This window comes from Salvelinus alpinus, chromosome 22, assembly GCF_045679555.1.
Source record: "Salvelinus alpinus chromosome 22, SLU_Salpinus.1, whole genome shotgun sequence".
NCBI classification, from domain to species: Eukaryota; Metazoa; Chordata; class Actinopteri; order Salmoniformes; family Salmonidae; genus Salvelinus; species Salvelinus alpinus.
Window position 1 is genome coordinate 7,037,092 of NC_092107.1, and position 16,484 is coordinate 7,053,575.

General features: G+C 43.2%; 1 protein-coding gene across 1 annotated transcript; it reads left to right on the forward strand.

The window, feature by feature from the left end:
• Positions 1-1,763: 1,763 nt before the first annotated feature.
• LOC139548889 (PHD finger protein 13-like) lies at positions 1,764-16,172 on the forward strand. Its single transcript, XM_071358820.1, has 5 exons — positions 1,764-1,904; positions 2,209-2,306; positions 11,285-11,371; positions 12,738-13,662; positions 13,934-16,172. Exons 2-5 carry the CDS (start codon positions 2,295-2,297, stop codon positions 14,161-14,163), a joined length of 1,254 nt encoding a protein of 417 aa, XP_071214921.1. The 5' UTR covers positions 1,764-1,904; positions 2,209-2,294; the 3' UTR covers positions 14,164-16,172.
• Positions 16,173-16,484: the final 312 nt, after the last annotated feature.

Sequence of the window (16,484 nt, forward strand, 5' to 3'; positions counted from 1 at the left end):
TGTCTTTTATATAGGTATCGAGTTCAAACAGGTGCAGTTAATACAGGTAATGAGTGGAGAACAGGAGGGCTTCTTAAAGAAAAACGAACAGGTCTGTGAGAGCCGGAATTCTTACTGGTTGGTAGGTGATCAAATACTTATGTCATGCAATAAAATGCAAATTAATTACTTAAAAATCATACAATGTGATTTTCTGGATTTTTGTTTTAGATTCCGTCTCTCACAGTTGAAGTGTAACTATGATAAAAATTACAGACCTCTACATGCTTTGTAAGTAGGAAAACCTGCAAAATCGGCAGTGTATCAAATACTTGTTCTCCCCACTGTACATATGAAATGAGTAAAGCAGTATGTAAACTTTATTAAATTGACTAGTGTTACATTATTAAAGTGACCAGTGATTCCATGTCTATGTATATAGGGCAACAGCCTCTAAGGTGCAGGGTTGAGTAACTGGGTGGTAGACGGCTAGTGATGGCTATTTAACAGTCTGATGGCCTTGAGATAGAAGCTGTTTTTCAGTCTCTCGGTCCCAGCTTTGATGCACCTGTACTGACCGCGCCTTCTGGATGGAAGCGGGATGAACAGGCCGTGGCTCGGGTGGTTGATGTCCTTGTTGATCTTTTTGGCCTTCCTGTGACATTGGGTTGGGTGCTGTAGGTGTCCTGGAGGGCAGGCAGTGTGCCCCCGTTGATGCATTGGGCAGACCGCACCACCCTCTGGAGAGCCCTGCGGTTGCGGGCAGTGCAGTTGCCATGCCAGGCGGTGATACAGCCCGACAGGATGCTCTCAATTGTGCATCTGTAGAAGTTTGTGAGGGTCTTAGGGGCCAAACCAAATTGCTTCAGCCTCCTGAGGTTGAAGAGCGCCTTCTTCACTACACTGTCTGTGTGGGTGGACTATTTCAGATTGTCAGTGATGTGTACGCAGAGGAACTTGAAGCTTTTCACTGTCATCCACTGCAGTCCCGTCGAAGTGGAAAGGGGCATGCTCCCTCTGCTGTTTCCTGCTTAATTGAAACATTTTCTATTCCCAAGAATGCTATTTGGGTTCAAAGCTACAGTAGAGGTTTCTGAGTCTACTGGCCCACAGACTTATCTTTGTTGTTTCTGGACATGTCTGATTACCTGACTAAGGCTGTTGCAGCTGACATGTTATCTATTGTGGTGCCGGATCTATTAAAGAACTTTGTAACTGCGTTTTTCTGTGTGCAGGTTTTCTGTCTTTATTTTCAGTTTAACTGGACTGGGCCTGCCTTCACTATTTAAAAGTGAGACAGTGAGAGGCCATTGTCCCGGGTAACAAGTGTTACAACACCCTCTACTGGTAGACTGTGGAATGTTTTTGAGCCAGAGTAGGCTTGTCTAGCCAAACACCACGTTGTAATGTTGAAATATTTGTAAACACTTGAGCAGAGGGCTAACCATTTGACACAAACATAATTGAATTATGATTCTACATAGCTCACATTGTTGACTTTCTCAAAGCCAAAAGCAAGGAGCTTCAAAACAGTTCAAATTGAATGAGGGCACCTGTGCTCCATGATCTATTTCCGAGTTTTCGCGGGAGATATTATAAGGTATTCTACTGTTCGGTGTCGTAGGCTACTAGATGACGGACGGATTCAACCATCTGACTGGATAGGGGTGTTCCACAATAGGATACGCTGTATGTTGTACGTTTTGTTTTTAGATGTGTCATGCAAATGTTTTATAGTATTATAATATTGTGCTACAATTACGCATATTTCGTATACTCCAATTGTTATTTTAGATAGTATTCCTTCACCCCATCTACGAAACGGGAGTTGCCGTCCACTTTTGAGTTAAGCGTTCCTGTCCTGCTCGGGGGGAGTGATGTCACTGATGGAATGTGATCGTTTCGCGAATCTCTCACCCTCACGAGTCAGTATACTTTTCATTGCTTTTTAAATCATAAAACAGCTTGTTCCGCATGGACAAAGACGATTGTTCGTAGAGAGACTCAAAGAAAAGTACATTTTCGCTGTTAGTCTGCATTCTAGGACAGTTGCTCAATGGTTTATCATTAAACATTTTGTGGATCGAACAACATAGTTGGCTATATTTCAACTGGGTGACAATGATATAATGTCTAGTAGCTAAATGTTGACCTTTGTGACGTACGCTTTGCTGTAAACTAGAACGTCGACATTTATTGTCCTAAAATACCCCATTTTGTCGATTGAAGATAATCAGGACAGGGCTACAGTCGAGCAAGGACAAGACATCACCCTCAGCATTTTGTTTGCATTTGATCTACAGCGACATACAACAATGTTAACCCAGGTATGTATGGTTTATTACATTCTTATTAGCATGCATTCTTGGTACGTTCTTTCCAACGTGGTAAGAAGAAACAAGGTTCGGTGTAAACTACTAGCCGCTTGTGTGTGGTGTGTCCAGGGCGCGCGACTTGGACAACGGCAATGTTCTTTCCGCGTAGCCTAAAGAATCAAACCCCTCAAATGATGGTCAGTGAAGAAAGCATCGACGATGGACTTCGTGTGAAACATGTCTACTAGTTTATTGTGTGTCCAAAAATCGTTGACACAACTTATTTTATTACTGCGCAGCATCGAGTGTGTGTAGCCTAGGCTAGACTACAGAAGCCATGTCAGGAGGAATTCTATTGTGTCACCGAAATATTTGGTTCTCCGCTCATTGATTTACATTCCTAACTTTAAGTAAATTACAAATTAGATCAGTGAGTAGACTAGACTAGGATGCCATTTGATCAAGCTCTCTAGTTTAGAGAAACTATTTGAAGAAGAGAAGGCTACATTTTATTAGCCTACTTCAACAGTCTAACCCACTGTCATTAATCTTTGGTGACCGCCCAGCAATCAGGTTACGATTAAGTGTCATCTTCGTCGCCATCTTTAGATAAATGATCCTCTCCTGTCCTTAAAAGTAATTTTAAGTGATTTTGGGCACCGTGTTTGTCTCGTTATGCGTTGATCAGTTCCTATGCAGACGACCCCTGTGTAGAGTACAGACATGGAGTCGATATTTTCCTGACTGTCAAGTCTCGTATGGGATGGTAATGACAATAATACTAGCCAGCCTATAACGTTATACGAAAAGTTATGTCTTGTTGAAATTACGCCTAGGCTACCTTTGCCGCTCGGAGAAACCATCGAGACCGGCTTCGTTGTCTGTGTTTCTGTCATACGTTCGCCTACAGTCCGTTTCAGCCCTCGTTTCCTCCCCTCCCCCATTAGCCCTTCCGCTCCGGCTTTAAACACTCCGATACAATGTTGCCATTAAGTGATACATAATGTCCAATCGAGTTGCAAGTTGCAAAAGTGTTGCAATAGCTTCAGTATATCAACACAGGTATATGCAATATCCACTAGTCGTTCTTGGACTATAGGGTACGTTTTCCTGCTTTGTAGGCTATTTGGCTACACGTTTTTGAAACGGCTGTCCATTTTGTGTCATTCCCGTGTGAGGCGTTCTGAAAGTTTATTTCGGTAATCTTAGCCTAAAGTTGTGTGTTCTTTCAAAGCACAACTCTAGATTTATTGCATACTCTTATTATTATTATTTTCCCACTTGCTCTATTGCTTAAACTGATTAAGCTATTAACACTCAGCACACCGGAAATCAATAACTACTAGAATGGCCATGAGGGTCAGCAGTTATTTCAATTGTGTAACTGTTCCATAATCAGTGGCGGTAGTCATTGAGAGCAATGAAAAAAGAATATTGAGTTAATAAAGCGGCATACAAACATGGTCTCTTGTTTTGCTTTCTTGAGTAAGACAGCTCCAAAATGCAGGTGTTTCAGCTTAGCTCAGTGCTCTCTGTGGTGGTGGAGCGCCCAGCGGAAAATACAGAGCGGAATGGTTGGTCATTTTTTCTAGTTGCGCCGTTATTGGCTCAGTGTTCTGTCACTCATGGGGACACTACGTCACCGCAAATTCTACGGGGAGAGCTTGAAAAAATTCAAGCCCCTTGGGTGCTGCCATAGAGTTATATTAGAAGTGCCCATCGAAGAAGGCTCAAGGTCATTGGTCACAGATAAAATGGGGTCAAATCCCATTTGATCTACCCTAGCTTTGATTGGACTGGTCATGTCAACATCATACTTTCAAAATCTTAGCTAGAAAGCTAGACAAGCAGTCATCATCATGAATCACGTTGACAATCTACTGGCAAATCCTTTTCAATCCTTGTCATATGAAGAGAAATGAGAAAACATCTGTATGAAAAGGGTCTGAATACATGAGAATTGTGCATCACATATAACGCTGTTAAACTGGGATTACTGGGGAAATCAAACGTTGTGGCTCAGCTAGACATATAGACGAGCCATCAACCTTCACAACCAACAAACGGAGGAGAATAGGTACGTGCTTGACACAATTATAGCATGTATTAAATTGTGGCATTTGTGAGACAGCACTGCGGGGCCATGACTCCTTGAACCCAGGCGTTTTCAGGTGTATTTTTGAGACCATGCGTGAAGGAGATTACAGGCTACAAAAGGCATTATGACGACCAACCCATTTTTAAGGGTACATCAAGCACAATCCAAAACAAATTTTTGGATTGTATGTATGAAGTGTACAGAGAAGCTATAACTAAGAAGATGTCTGAGACTCCTTTTGCGTCTGTACAGGTAGATGAGACCACTGACGACTCCTGTAAGTCACAGATGGTAATAGTGCTGCGCTACATGAAAGGGAAAGGAGGATACCTAGTCAGTTGTCCAACTGAATGTATTCAACTGAAATGCGTCTTCTGCATTTAACCCAACCCCTCTGAATCAGAGAGGTGCGGGTGGCTGCCTTAATTCAACATCCACGTCTTCGGCGCCAGACAACAGTGTGTGTGAGAGTCCTAGCGCCACTGAATGTCAAGGAGAAGCTGTTTGCACAAATCTACGATGGTGCAGCAATGATGAGTGTTAATGTACGTGTTGTCCAAACGGTATTGAAGGAGACCTACCCAAACGTACAATTTGTGCACTGTTATGCACACCAACTGAATCTAACACTTAAGCAACTTTGTGCAGGGAGAGTGAGTGTGCTTAAAGTGTTTTCTGCAGACCTATCCTCCTTTTTCACTGGCTCACCCAAAAGACTCCGCTCTCACGGAATCAATGAACAGACAGGTCCCCAGGCCACCGGGCACACGATGGAATTTTAAAAGCAGAACCGTCAATGCTGTGTGGGAGGACCGTGAGACACTGGCCCAGTGCATGGAGGACATCCGCACGCTGCTTGGATGGGATGAGATCACCATCAGCGAGGCTTATGGTTCTTTTCCTTGGTAATGCCAGAGGTGGATGTTTTGTACAAAATAATGCAGAAACGAACCATTGATGCAGCATTGATTGCTGGTGCAATCAACAATTTCAAGGTGAACATTCAAAACATTCGCAAGCAATCTTATACACTGGCCAAAGGACATGTTGATGCCACTGAACCAAGGCGGAGAAACCTTAACACTGCATCCATGATGAATGAGGCATGCTACACGATCACTGCTCATGTGCAAGAAAGGTTTTGTGAAAGTTGGTGGACGGCTAATCTTTCCCCCAGTATGTATATTCCTTTCCGACCGCAGAACTCCAGTGTGCTACCAAGCTAGGGCCTGTGGGTAACCAGGAGAAGTTGAAAAGGGAACTGTTCACTGTCTACCGGCATTCTGAGCTGCACACTGGAAAGACAGCACTTTCTTTATTGAAATCACTCTACGAGAACAACCTGCAGGGAGCCTTGTCTCTCTTTTCAAAATCTTCATCGCCACTCTGATGACAACCGCAGAGTTAGAGAGAAACTTTTCCACCCTTAAAGAATAAAACCATCACACGCAACTCCATGGGCCAGAAAAGGTTAAATGCATTGGCCATGCTGTCAATCCAGCATGACTTCATCCAGAGAATGCCAGACTTTGATGACAAGGACCACCATGCCAACTTCCTGTTCAAGTGAGCACAAGTGAGCACAACAATAGTGAGTCCATAAATATGTCTAGTATGCTGCTATATAAGTGATGTAATATGCCAAGGAGATATGTATACTGTAGCAAAGAAAGTAATACTATGTGTATGTTGTGTAGTAAACAGTTTGTAGCCCATTGTCCATTGTCCCTTTCCCCCTTAGAACATTGCCTACTGTTCTGACTTGGTGGTGACCATGTAGCCTGTTTTAGAGAAATCTAATCTTTGAATATTGTAACAGCTTTCATTGTCTGCTTATGTGCCCCTGTTAATTTAGCCTAATGTTCTGACTTGGTGTACAGAGAGAATACTGTAAGAAAGGCCCATGTTCTGAATTATGTCGCTGTCCATTTCAAAGTGCTGAACGAATAGTATAGGCTACATCCGTTTCAGCTCGCTCATGTCTTAATCAAAATTACGGCTTGCCTCTTAACCGCTTATCATCATCTATGCCATAGTTTGTACATCTGCATTGTTATATTGCATATATATGTCTATCTCATTAGTATCTTATTAATAATTTTAGGCAGTGTTAGAATGTTGCATTTAATTGTTTTTCTTACTTTGTGTGTTATAATTATCTCTGGTGCTTTTCTCCACAAGGAGGGTGGTAAGTTACAGACCCAACAACATTATATTTTAGTATCCCCTCATCATAACCATGTTTGCCAGTGACAGTCTCTTCCCATTCAAATATTTTTGTTCAACAAAAAGTTCAGTAATAGACCCATTTCAGTTCATAGTGCGAGGGTTTTCTTGTCAGTGCGTCTGTATATTGTCTATAAAAGTGGATCCTCGTGATTGTATTGTCCTTCCTTTTTAGACCACATAGGACTAATAAAATACTTCAAATGGTAGGCTAACCGCTGAGTCTGGGTCTCTTTCTCGCTATCTGTGGTGACTTAAAGAAGAGTAAAGTTAAGGCCTCAACATCTATCTGAATTTCTGTCGCTGTCCTTTTTGAAGTAGCTGAACGAATAGGCCTACCTCATCACAGCTCATTTGCTTGCACTCGCTTATACTTAGAGCTAAGTGTTAATTATATAAGAACAAACATTGTGAATTTACTGAACATAAATGTAATAATGTTTGTGTATGGTTCAAAAGTCAAAACTGTCACGTTGTATAAAGCAGTTCTCTAACTTTTTATAGTCCCGTACCCCTTCAAACATTCAACCTCCAGCTGCGTACCCCCTCTAGCACCAGGGTCAGCTGCGTACCCCCTCTAGCACCAGGGTCAGCACACTCTCAAATGTTGTTTTTTGTCATCATTGTAAGCCTGCCACACACACACTATACAATACATTTATTAAACATAAGAATGAGTGTGAGTTTTTGTCACAACCCGGCTCGTGGGAAGTGATAAAGAGCTCATATAGGACCAGGGCACAAATAATAATAATCAATAATTTTTCTCTTTATTTAGCCATCTTACATATAAAACCTTATTTGTTCATCAAAAATTGTGAATAACTCACCACAGGTTAATGAGAAGGGTGTGCTTCAAAGGATGCACATAACTCAGTCTTAAATCATTTCCCACACACAGTGTGTGCCTGTATTTAGTTTTCATGCTAGTGAGGGCTGAGAATCCGCTCTCACATAGGTACGTGGTTGCAAAGGGCATCAGTGTCTTAACAGCGGGATTTGCGAAGGCAAGAAATTCTGAGCCCAGTCCTATCCAGAAATCTGTCAGTGGCTTCGGATTAAATTCAATTTTCACAGAACCGCTTGTTGCAATTTCGATGAGGATCTCTTGTTCAGATATCGGTAAGTGGACTGGAGGCAGGGCATGAAAGAGTTATATAATGAATCCAGTTGTTTGTGCACCCAGCTCACTCAGGTGCTTCGCATTTGACATTGTCCGTAAGCTTGAGTTCATTTGCACACAAAAAAATCATACAATGATGGAAAGACCTGTGTGTTGTCCTTGTTAATGCAGACAGAAAAGAGCTCCAACTTCTTAATCATAGCCTCAATTTTGTCCCGCACATTGAGTATAATTGCGGATAGTCCCTGTAATCCTAGATGCAGATCATTCAGGCAAGAAAAAACATCACCCAATCGTGTGAGAAACTCATCGTCATGCAAGCGGTCAGACAAGTGAAAATTATGGTCAGTAAAGAACTTTAAGCTCATCTCTCAATTTAAAAAAACATGTCAGTACTTTGCCCCTTGATAACCAGCGCACTTATGTATGTTGTAAAAGCATTACATGGTCGCTGCCCATATTGCATAATGTAGAAAATACACGAGTGCAGGGGCCTTGCTTTAACAAAGTTAACCATTTTCACTGTAGTGTCCAAAACATCTTTCAAGCTGCCAGGCATTCCCTTGGCAGCAAGAGCCTCTTGGTGGATGCTGCAGTGTACCCAAGTGGCCTCGGGAGCAACTGCTTGCACAGGGTTACCACTCCACTATGTCTCCATGCCATGGCTTTTGCGCCATCAGTACAGATACCAACACATCTTGACCACCGAAGTCCATTTGATGTCACAAAGCTGTCCAGTACTTTAAAAAATATCCTCTCCTGTTGTCCTGTTTTCCAGTGGTTTGCATAAGAGGATGTCTTCCTTAATTGACCCCACATAAAGGTAACAGACATATACCAGGAGCTGTGCCAGGACGTCTGTTGACTCATCCAGCTGTTACGCATAGAATTCACTGGCTTGTATGCGAAGCAGTAATTGTTTCAAAACATCTCCTGCCATGTCACTGATGTGTCATGAAACAGTGTTGTTTGATGAAGACATTGTCTGTAAAGTTTGTTTTGTCCTGTTCCCCCATCATTCCCCCAGCCATATCTGCAGCAGCAGGAATAATTAAGTCCTCCACAATAGTATGGGGCTTGCCTGTCCTAGCCACTTGGTAGCTCACCATATAAGACTCTTCTAGCCCCTTCTTATTAATGGTATCTGTTGTTTTTATACATGTCTTATTACTCGAAAGTCGCCTTAATTCTCGTTAAAAAAACTCCCGTAGCTTATTTTTCAAATCGGCATGTTTCGTTTCTAAATGTCTGCGCAAGAGTGAAGCTTTCATTGAGTTGTGAGATAGTACTTTTGCACATATAACACACTGTGGCTGAGGAAAGGCACTACTTCCAATATAAGTGAACCCCAAATCAATGTAGTTCTCATAATTTTTGCTCCTCTTTGATGGTCCAACGTCCCTGTCTGTTCGGTAGTTTCCCAGGTAAGGGTGCAGTAGCTCTTCGGCTGCATCAGATTCACAACTGTCAGTGTCCATGCTAGCTGGGCTAACAACAAATGTAGAATTACTGATGCTAGCATTGGATGTGCTCGTGAAAGCAGAACAACTTGTGTCATCGGCAGGTGCAGGTGTAGTACTGCTGGTAGTAGCAGTACTACCAGTAGAGCTGGTATGTGTTTCTATGGACGCGGGCCTTACCTTTTTAACCATTTATCCATTTTCGAGCAAACGGAATGAGCAGCAGCTATTCCACTAACGAGCGAGATTCCAACGGTTAATGTGATTGGATGTTAATTATTTGACTAGGCTACCTGTATTTGACATCGTGTTATTTCGCTGAACACTATATGGTTTAATTTTATTTTTGGCAGTGAAACGAGGCTACTCAGGCGAGAAAAAGACCTCACCCAAATGTATAGGCCCATTGGAAAATATAAATGAACTATTTGAATATCTTTATTTTTTATTTTTTTTAAATGTGAATCTCATTTTTATTTGGCGTACCCCCGACGGCATTGTGTGTACCCCAGTTTGGGAATACCTGGTATAAAGGATTGGAGAAAGGCGCAGGAATACGTAATATTGGGTTTTAATTCTTCACCCAATAATACATGCCATGAAAGGCACGGGGACGAAGCCCAAAACAAACACGTATACAAAAACACAGGGATGTAACCCAAACAAAAGAGTGAGGTTAAACCTCTAATAAATACACGGGACGAGACCCGTAATAACAAGTGCACGACAGTACACGGGACGAGACCCGTAATAACTAGTACACCATACACGCGGGGCGAATGCCGAAACAACAAAGCACAGGTACTCACAAGACCAACGGACATGGGAAAAATAACCGACCAAAACAATGGTGAACAGAGGGCACATATATACAATTACTAATCAGGGGGAATGGGAACCAGATGTGTATAACGAGACAGTTCAGTGACGCCTAGAAGGCCGGTGACGTAGACCTCCGGAACTGGTGCACGGAATGAGCAGCAGTACCGGGGGAATCCGTGACAAAAACTCATGTGGACATGAATTATTACTGAAGGAGAATGCCGTTCTTATCCAGTAACACAAATCCACAAGGAATCAGTAGAAACCATATTTATTTAAGCAAGTCAGCCATAAGCTCTACTCTCAGGACAGCTTTATGTAGACTCTAAAAGTTTGCACTGTTTATCATCGTTACAGTGCATTTAATGTATTGTTTAGAGTTGTGTGGTGGCTTCGCTGGCATGCATCTAAAATAATTGGTTGTTTTCCCCACCAAGATTGACATGCTAAAATCGCCACTGTCCATAATAAATAATACATTGCTAAATGAATGATTTTATTGTGTTATAATAGGTCATAAGAAACCTCAGGACACCAAATGTAAATTGTAATCAGTCAGAAAATGTACTGGTTGATCCAGAAGCACATAGACTGGAGTGTATTTTTTGACTGTAAGACAACAGTTTCCCATCTAGCCCGTCCAAGCTACACCTAAACTATATTGAAACTAATTTCACACATATTATAATAATAATAGATGTGGCCTAAAGAAAATATTAATTTGACAATGGTCTGATGGGTAACAATAATATCAATTGAGAATGAAGAGACTGATGACCAATGCACGAGCACATTGTGCATTGATAAACGCACCAGGGCATTGGAAATGAAGGGACCGGAGCTTATTCCATATCAGTCTACAGAGGTCCATGCAGGCCAGATGTTTTGATTGCTATACCCTATCTGAAAGAGCAGATTCCAAGGTTTCTAATGGAGCTATTTTTGCCAAACAACTCTACAAATTGTGCAGATCGTCTCTGTTTCAAAGTATTTATTTTTCCTAGAACAACCGAGGCTCCATACACATGCCTCCCGCGCTTTGCTCGCGGCAGTTTACTATTGCACTTAGGTGCGTTTTGTTTCAGCTCGCCAGGTGCACCGAGTAGGCGGAGTTTGCTGTCAAGGCCAATAGAATGGTCTCAAATGCACACACTCTGCCTACCCGGTGCTACGGGCCAGCTGCATGGACAGGAGGGACTCAGCACGTTATAATGTGGTTATTAATGTTCTAAAATAACAAGGTGTTTGTTTGTTTCCACAGAGAAAGAGAAAACGCACTGTGGAGGACTTCAACCAGTTTTGCACCTTTGTGTTGGCCTATGCTGGATACATCCCCTATCAAACAGAGGTAGGTTGATAAAACACAGATTTTTCCTGTTCAAGTAAGACTGAGATGTAGCTTATTAACACCAAATTGCTCTTATAATTAATTGATGTCTTATTGTTTCTACACTGAACAAAAATATAAACGCAACATGTAAAGTGTTGGTCCCATTTTTCATGCGCTGAAATAAAAGATCCCAGAAATGTGCCATACAAAAAAGCTAATTTCTCTCAAATTTTCTGCACAAGTTATTTTAAATCCCTGTTAGTGATAATTTCTCCTTTGCCAAGATAATCCATCCACCTGACACGTGTGGCATATCAAGAAGCTGATTAAACAGCATGATCATTACACAGCTGCACCTTGTGCTGGGGACAATGAAAGGCCACTCTAAAATGAGCAGTTTTATCGCACAACACAATGCCACAGGTATCAAGTTTTGAGGGAGCGTGCAATTGGCATGCTGACTGCAGGAATGTCCACCAGAGCTGTTGCCAGAGAATTCCATGTTCATTTCTCTACCATAAGCCGCCTCCAATGTCATTTTAGAGCATTTGGCAGTACGTCCAACCAGCCTCACAACCGCAGAGCATGTGTATGGCGTCATGTGGGCAGGTGGTTTGCTGATGTGTACAGAGTGCCCCATGGTGCCAGTAGGGTTATGGTATGGGCAGGCATAAGCTATGGACAACAAACACAATTGCATTTTATCAAAAGCAATTTGAATGCACAGAGATACCATGACGAGATCCTGAGGCCCATGGTTGTGCCACTCATCCACCGCCATCACCTCATGGTTCAGCATGATAATGCACGGCCCCGATCTGTACACAATTCCTGGAAGCTGAAAATGTTCCAGTTCTTACATGGCCTCGATACTCACCAGACATGTCACCCATTGATCAAGTTTGGGATGCTCTGGGTCGACGTGTACAACAGTGTGTTCCCGCCAATATCCAGCAACTTCTCACTGCCATTGAAGAGGAGTGGGACAACATTCCACAGGCCACAATCAACAGCCTGATCAACTTTTGATAAAATGCAATTGTGTTTGTTGTCCTGATCAACTCTATGTGAAGGAGATGTGTCGTGCTGCATGAGGCAAATGGTGCTCACACCAGATACTGACTGGTTTTCTGATCTACGCCCCTACTTTTTTTAAAGGTATCTGTGACCAACAGATGCATATCTGTATTCCCAGTCATGTGAAATCAATAGATTAGGGCCTAATTAATTTATTTCAATTGACTGATTTTCTTATATGAACTGTAACTCAGTAAGATCTTTGGAATTGTTGCGTGTTGTGTTTTAATATTTTTGTTCAGTATATTTCTGTTGAATGAGGTCTCCAGTTCTGCTGTTTTTTCCATGGTGATATATCCCCCTGTAGGATTGGTGGTGTAGTGACAGCAACCCCTGCAGCAAGCCCAGTGACAGCAACCCCTGCAGCAGCAGCCACAGTACCAGTCCATGGGCCTACCAGTCCTCTGCTAACTCAGACTGTGGCTCCTTCACTCAGAGCCAGAAGGAGAAAGGGAAGGAGGTGAAGAGGAGGAGGTCAGACAAGAAGCCTGCTGGGCCTGGCCAGGGGGAGAAGAAGCCTAGAGGAGGAAGTGCCAAAAAGTCTCCCAATACGAAACAGGCTGCCCCTACATCAACAGTCAGCAGAACGCCAGAGCTCCATGAGCAGCACCAGCCCCAGTCTGAACGGACCAACTTCAACAGCTGTCCTACTGACAACAAAACACATCCTCTGACAGCTCCGAAAAGTGACCATGACTGTAAACTTTCCCAATCTTCCCTGACTCAACTCTTCCCTGAAGCCACCTCCAGCAGCTCTCTGTCTGTCCACAGGAACAAGATCAACACCGGTCAGACACACACACCAGACCCTAACGGGTCAGCTGGGAAAACGAATGATGCTACAACCCCTCAGAAGACAGGAAGTGAAGAACTGGAACAGGAAGTGACCGAACATCCTGTTGACATGACAACGACAAGCTGTGAGATGGGGAAGAGCTGTCCTCACAGGCCGGGAGACAGGGAAAAGAAGAGACGAAAGGAAGAGAATGTGACGAGGGAGAGCTGGGAGGGGTCTGGGAGTGAAGGAAGGATAGACAGTGGTCAGAGGTCAGATATCCTGAGGATGGTGATGGACAGGAGGTTGAGAGGTCAGCTAACTGAAGACCAGGAGACAGGCTACCACACAGAGGAGGGTAGCAGCCCCGACCGGGACCATGGAGGGAGCAACTACCAGACAGACCAGGGAGGGAGCGATGGAGAGGACACATCTGTAGACAACAGCAAGATGGAGGGTGAGTAGAGAGGAACCCCACTTGAGACTTAAGATTAGTCCCAAATGGCACACTGTGCTCTGTAGCACTAATTTTGACCAGGGCCCATATTCCATATATAGTGAACTACTTTTAATCAGGACCATAGTCGGGCTCTAGTTAAAAGTAATAGGGAACAGGGTGCCGTTTTGGATGCAGCTCGCTCATTACCTCATCACTATCTTCAACCATCATTGCTAGTATAAAACAGAGGCTGTGTTTAATATAATGTCTCTTCTATTTTCTCTCTTAGATGAGGACGACTCGTGGGACCTGATCACTTGTTTCTGCATGAAACCGTTCGCGGGTCGGCCCATGATAGAGTGTAGTGAGTGTGGCACCTGGGTGCACCTGTCCTGCGCTAAGATCCGCCGCACCCACGTTCCTGAAGTCTTCACCTGCCAGCCCTGCCGAGATGCCAAGACCAACATCAGACGGTCCAACCGGGCGCGGATCGCCTCCCGCAAACGCTTCAGCGACTAGAGAGCACCAGTTGGTTCATTGGCTGCGTCCCAATTGGCGGCAGGTAGCCTAGCGGTTAAGAGCATTGGGCCAGTAACCAAAATGTTGCTGGTTCGAATCCCCAAGGTGGAAAAATCTGCTGTTCTGCCCTTGAGCAAGGCAGTTAATTCCCAACAACAACTGCTCCCCGGGCACTGATGATGTCATTAAGGCAGCCCCCTGCACTTCTCTGATTCAGAGGGGTTGGGTTAAATGCAGAAGACACATTTCAGTTGAATGCATCCAGTTGTGTAACTGACTAGGTATCCCCTTTCCTATTCCCTATATAGTGAACTACTTTTGACCAGAGCCCTATGTAGAGAATAGGGTGCCATTTGGGACATTGACCACTAGTGAGCATCAAATTCTTTGCTGGTCCATTCTGCCACTCTGCACAAACCACCTCCAGCCACCAGGGTTGTGTTCAGTAAGACGCACAGAACATGTAAATTATTGAACAAGTCCAGGTAGTCCTCCCTGTTTCAGTCCTTTTTCTTCCGTTTTGTGCCTAACGAACACGACCCAGGACACTGCCATCAGCAACCAAGCCATGAGTCTACGGTCGTGTTCCTCTGCTCAGACGTTGTATTCATCAACCAATGGTTGCGTACCACATCATCAACTGTGTCGTCGGGCACCAGATTGTTATAACATATGGGGCCGGTTTCACAGACGAGGCTTAAGCTTAGTCCCAGACTAAAATGCCTGTTTGAGCTGTCTTAACTCAAGTCTGTGCAAGTCGCTTTATCTTAAAATAGTCGTAGATTTAGCCTGTTCTGGATAAAACAAAGCCGATTGCAAGAGGGATTAGAGCTACTCTAGGACTAAATTGAAGCTTAAATGAATCCGTCAAAGAGGCAGGTTTAACTTCTGCTTAGTACTGTTTGTGAGGGAGCAGGGACTATTTGGAATATCTAAATGAAGACCAACCTGCACTACAGAGGCCAGCCAGACGAGTACTTGTGGATAGGAGTAATCCATTAAATTACTTAGATGAAATAGCTTTTCGAGACCACTTTCGTATGTACGAAGAAAATGCATTGGAGATAATATCTCTGCTTGAGCCTAGACTTTCCTCTCCATCTCAAAGAGGAAGGCCTTCACCCAATTCTCTCCACGTTCTGATCACGTTGAGGTTTTTGGCATCTGGAATCTTTCATCATGAAACTGGTGATGTGTGTGGTGCCAGAGAAGCAACTGTGTAGAATAGTTCAAAGTCTTCACATCAAGTTTCCTGATTCTGCTGGCCAAGCCAATTATAAAGTACAATTCTGTGAATATGGGCACTTCCCAGGAGTGATTGGCTGTATAGATAGATGTCATGTTCCCATCAAGTGTCCATCAACTCCTGATGCTGAGGAGTACAGGAACCGTATGAACTGGTTTTCCAGCAATGTTCAGGGTGTATGCACTCTTAATTTAGAGTTTTACATTGTTGCACGTTGGAAAGGTGCCACTCACAATTAAGGGTTTTTCGCAACTCTTCATTGTGTGCTCAGTTTCAGAAAGGACAACATAGTGGACTACTACTTGGTGACAGTGGATATGTGTAATTTTTTATTCACTCCATACATAAATCCCACAACAGCTGAGCAGCAAAGATACAACAGAGCTCATATCCGCATGAGAGGGATGTTCGAGCGTATGTTTGGAGTATGGAAAAATCGATTCCAGTGTTTACACAATACACTTGGTTTCAAGCCAAGAAGATGCTGCAAGGTGATCATCGCTACAGCTGTGCTGCACAACTACCTGAAGCAGCATTGCTGTCCTGATCCTCCAATGATCAAGCAGATGTGCCCATGGCTGAGGCAGGCAATGACCAACGAGGACTTGCACACAAGAGTTGCTTTCACATTCAGCACGTCAACTAGATGAGATGCATTTAAATATGACATGTATTCATTGTGGCTTATTTCTGCTTTGATAATGTTTGTTCTGTACAAAATTCAAATAGTGTGCAGCAAAATTAAATGAGTGACTAAACCAAGGCTGGTTTAAAATGTAGTTTGTGGTGATTAAAATACACTCACTCATGAATAACCAAATGACAAAACATAAATTTTTTACATATCGTTCACCATGGCTGTTAAGTCACAATTGTCTCTACTGTATTTATTTTGAATCATTCCTCTCTCGTCCAACTTCATATCCAATTCAACCTGTAGAATTCTCAGTTTCATGTCATTTTATACTCATGAAATTCTCTGGTTAACTTTTCATGCATGGTCATCTTCTTTGTTCTCTGCTGAAAGGTGGTGGCAGCATCTTCTCTCAGGGATGTTATAGCAGATGGAGGGTAC

Excerpts from the sequence above, each read along its gene's own strand:
- LOC139548889 (XM_071358820.1), top strand. Across the intron at positions 11,372-12,737 it reads ACATCCCCTATCAAACAGAG|GATTGGTGGTGTAGTGACAG; the intron begins GTAGGTTGATAA and ends ATCCCCCTGTAG. Across the intron at positions 13,663-13,933 it reads AGACAACAGCAAGATGGAGG|ATGAGGACGACTCGTGGGAC; the intron begins GTGAGTAGAGAG and ends TTTCTCTCTTAG.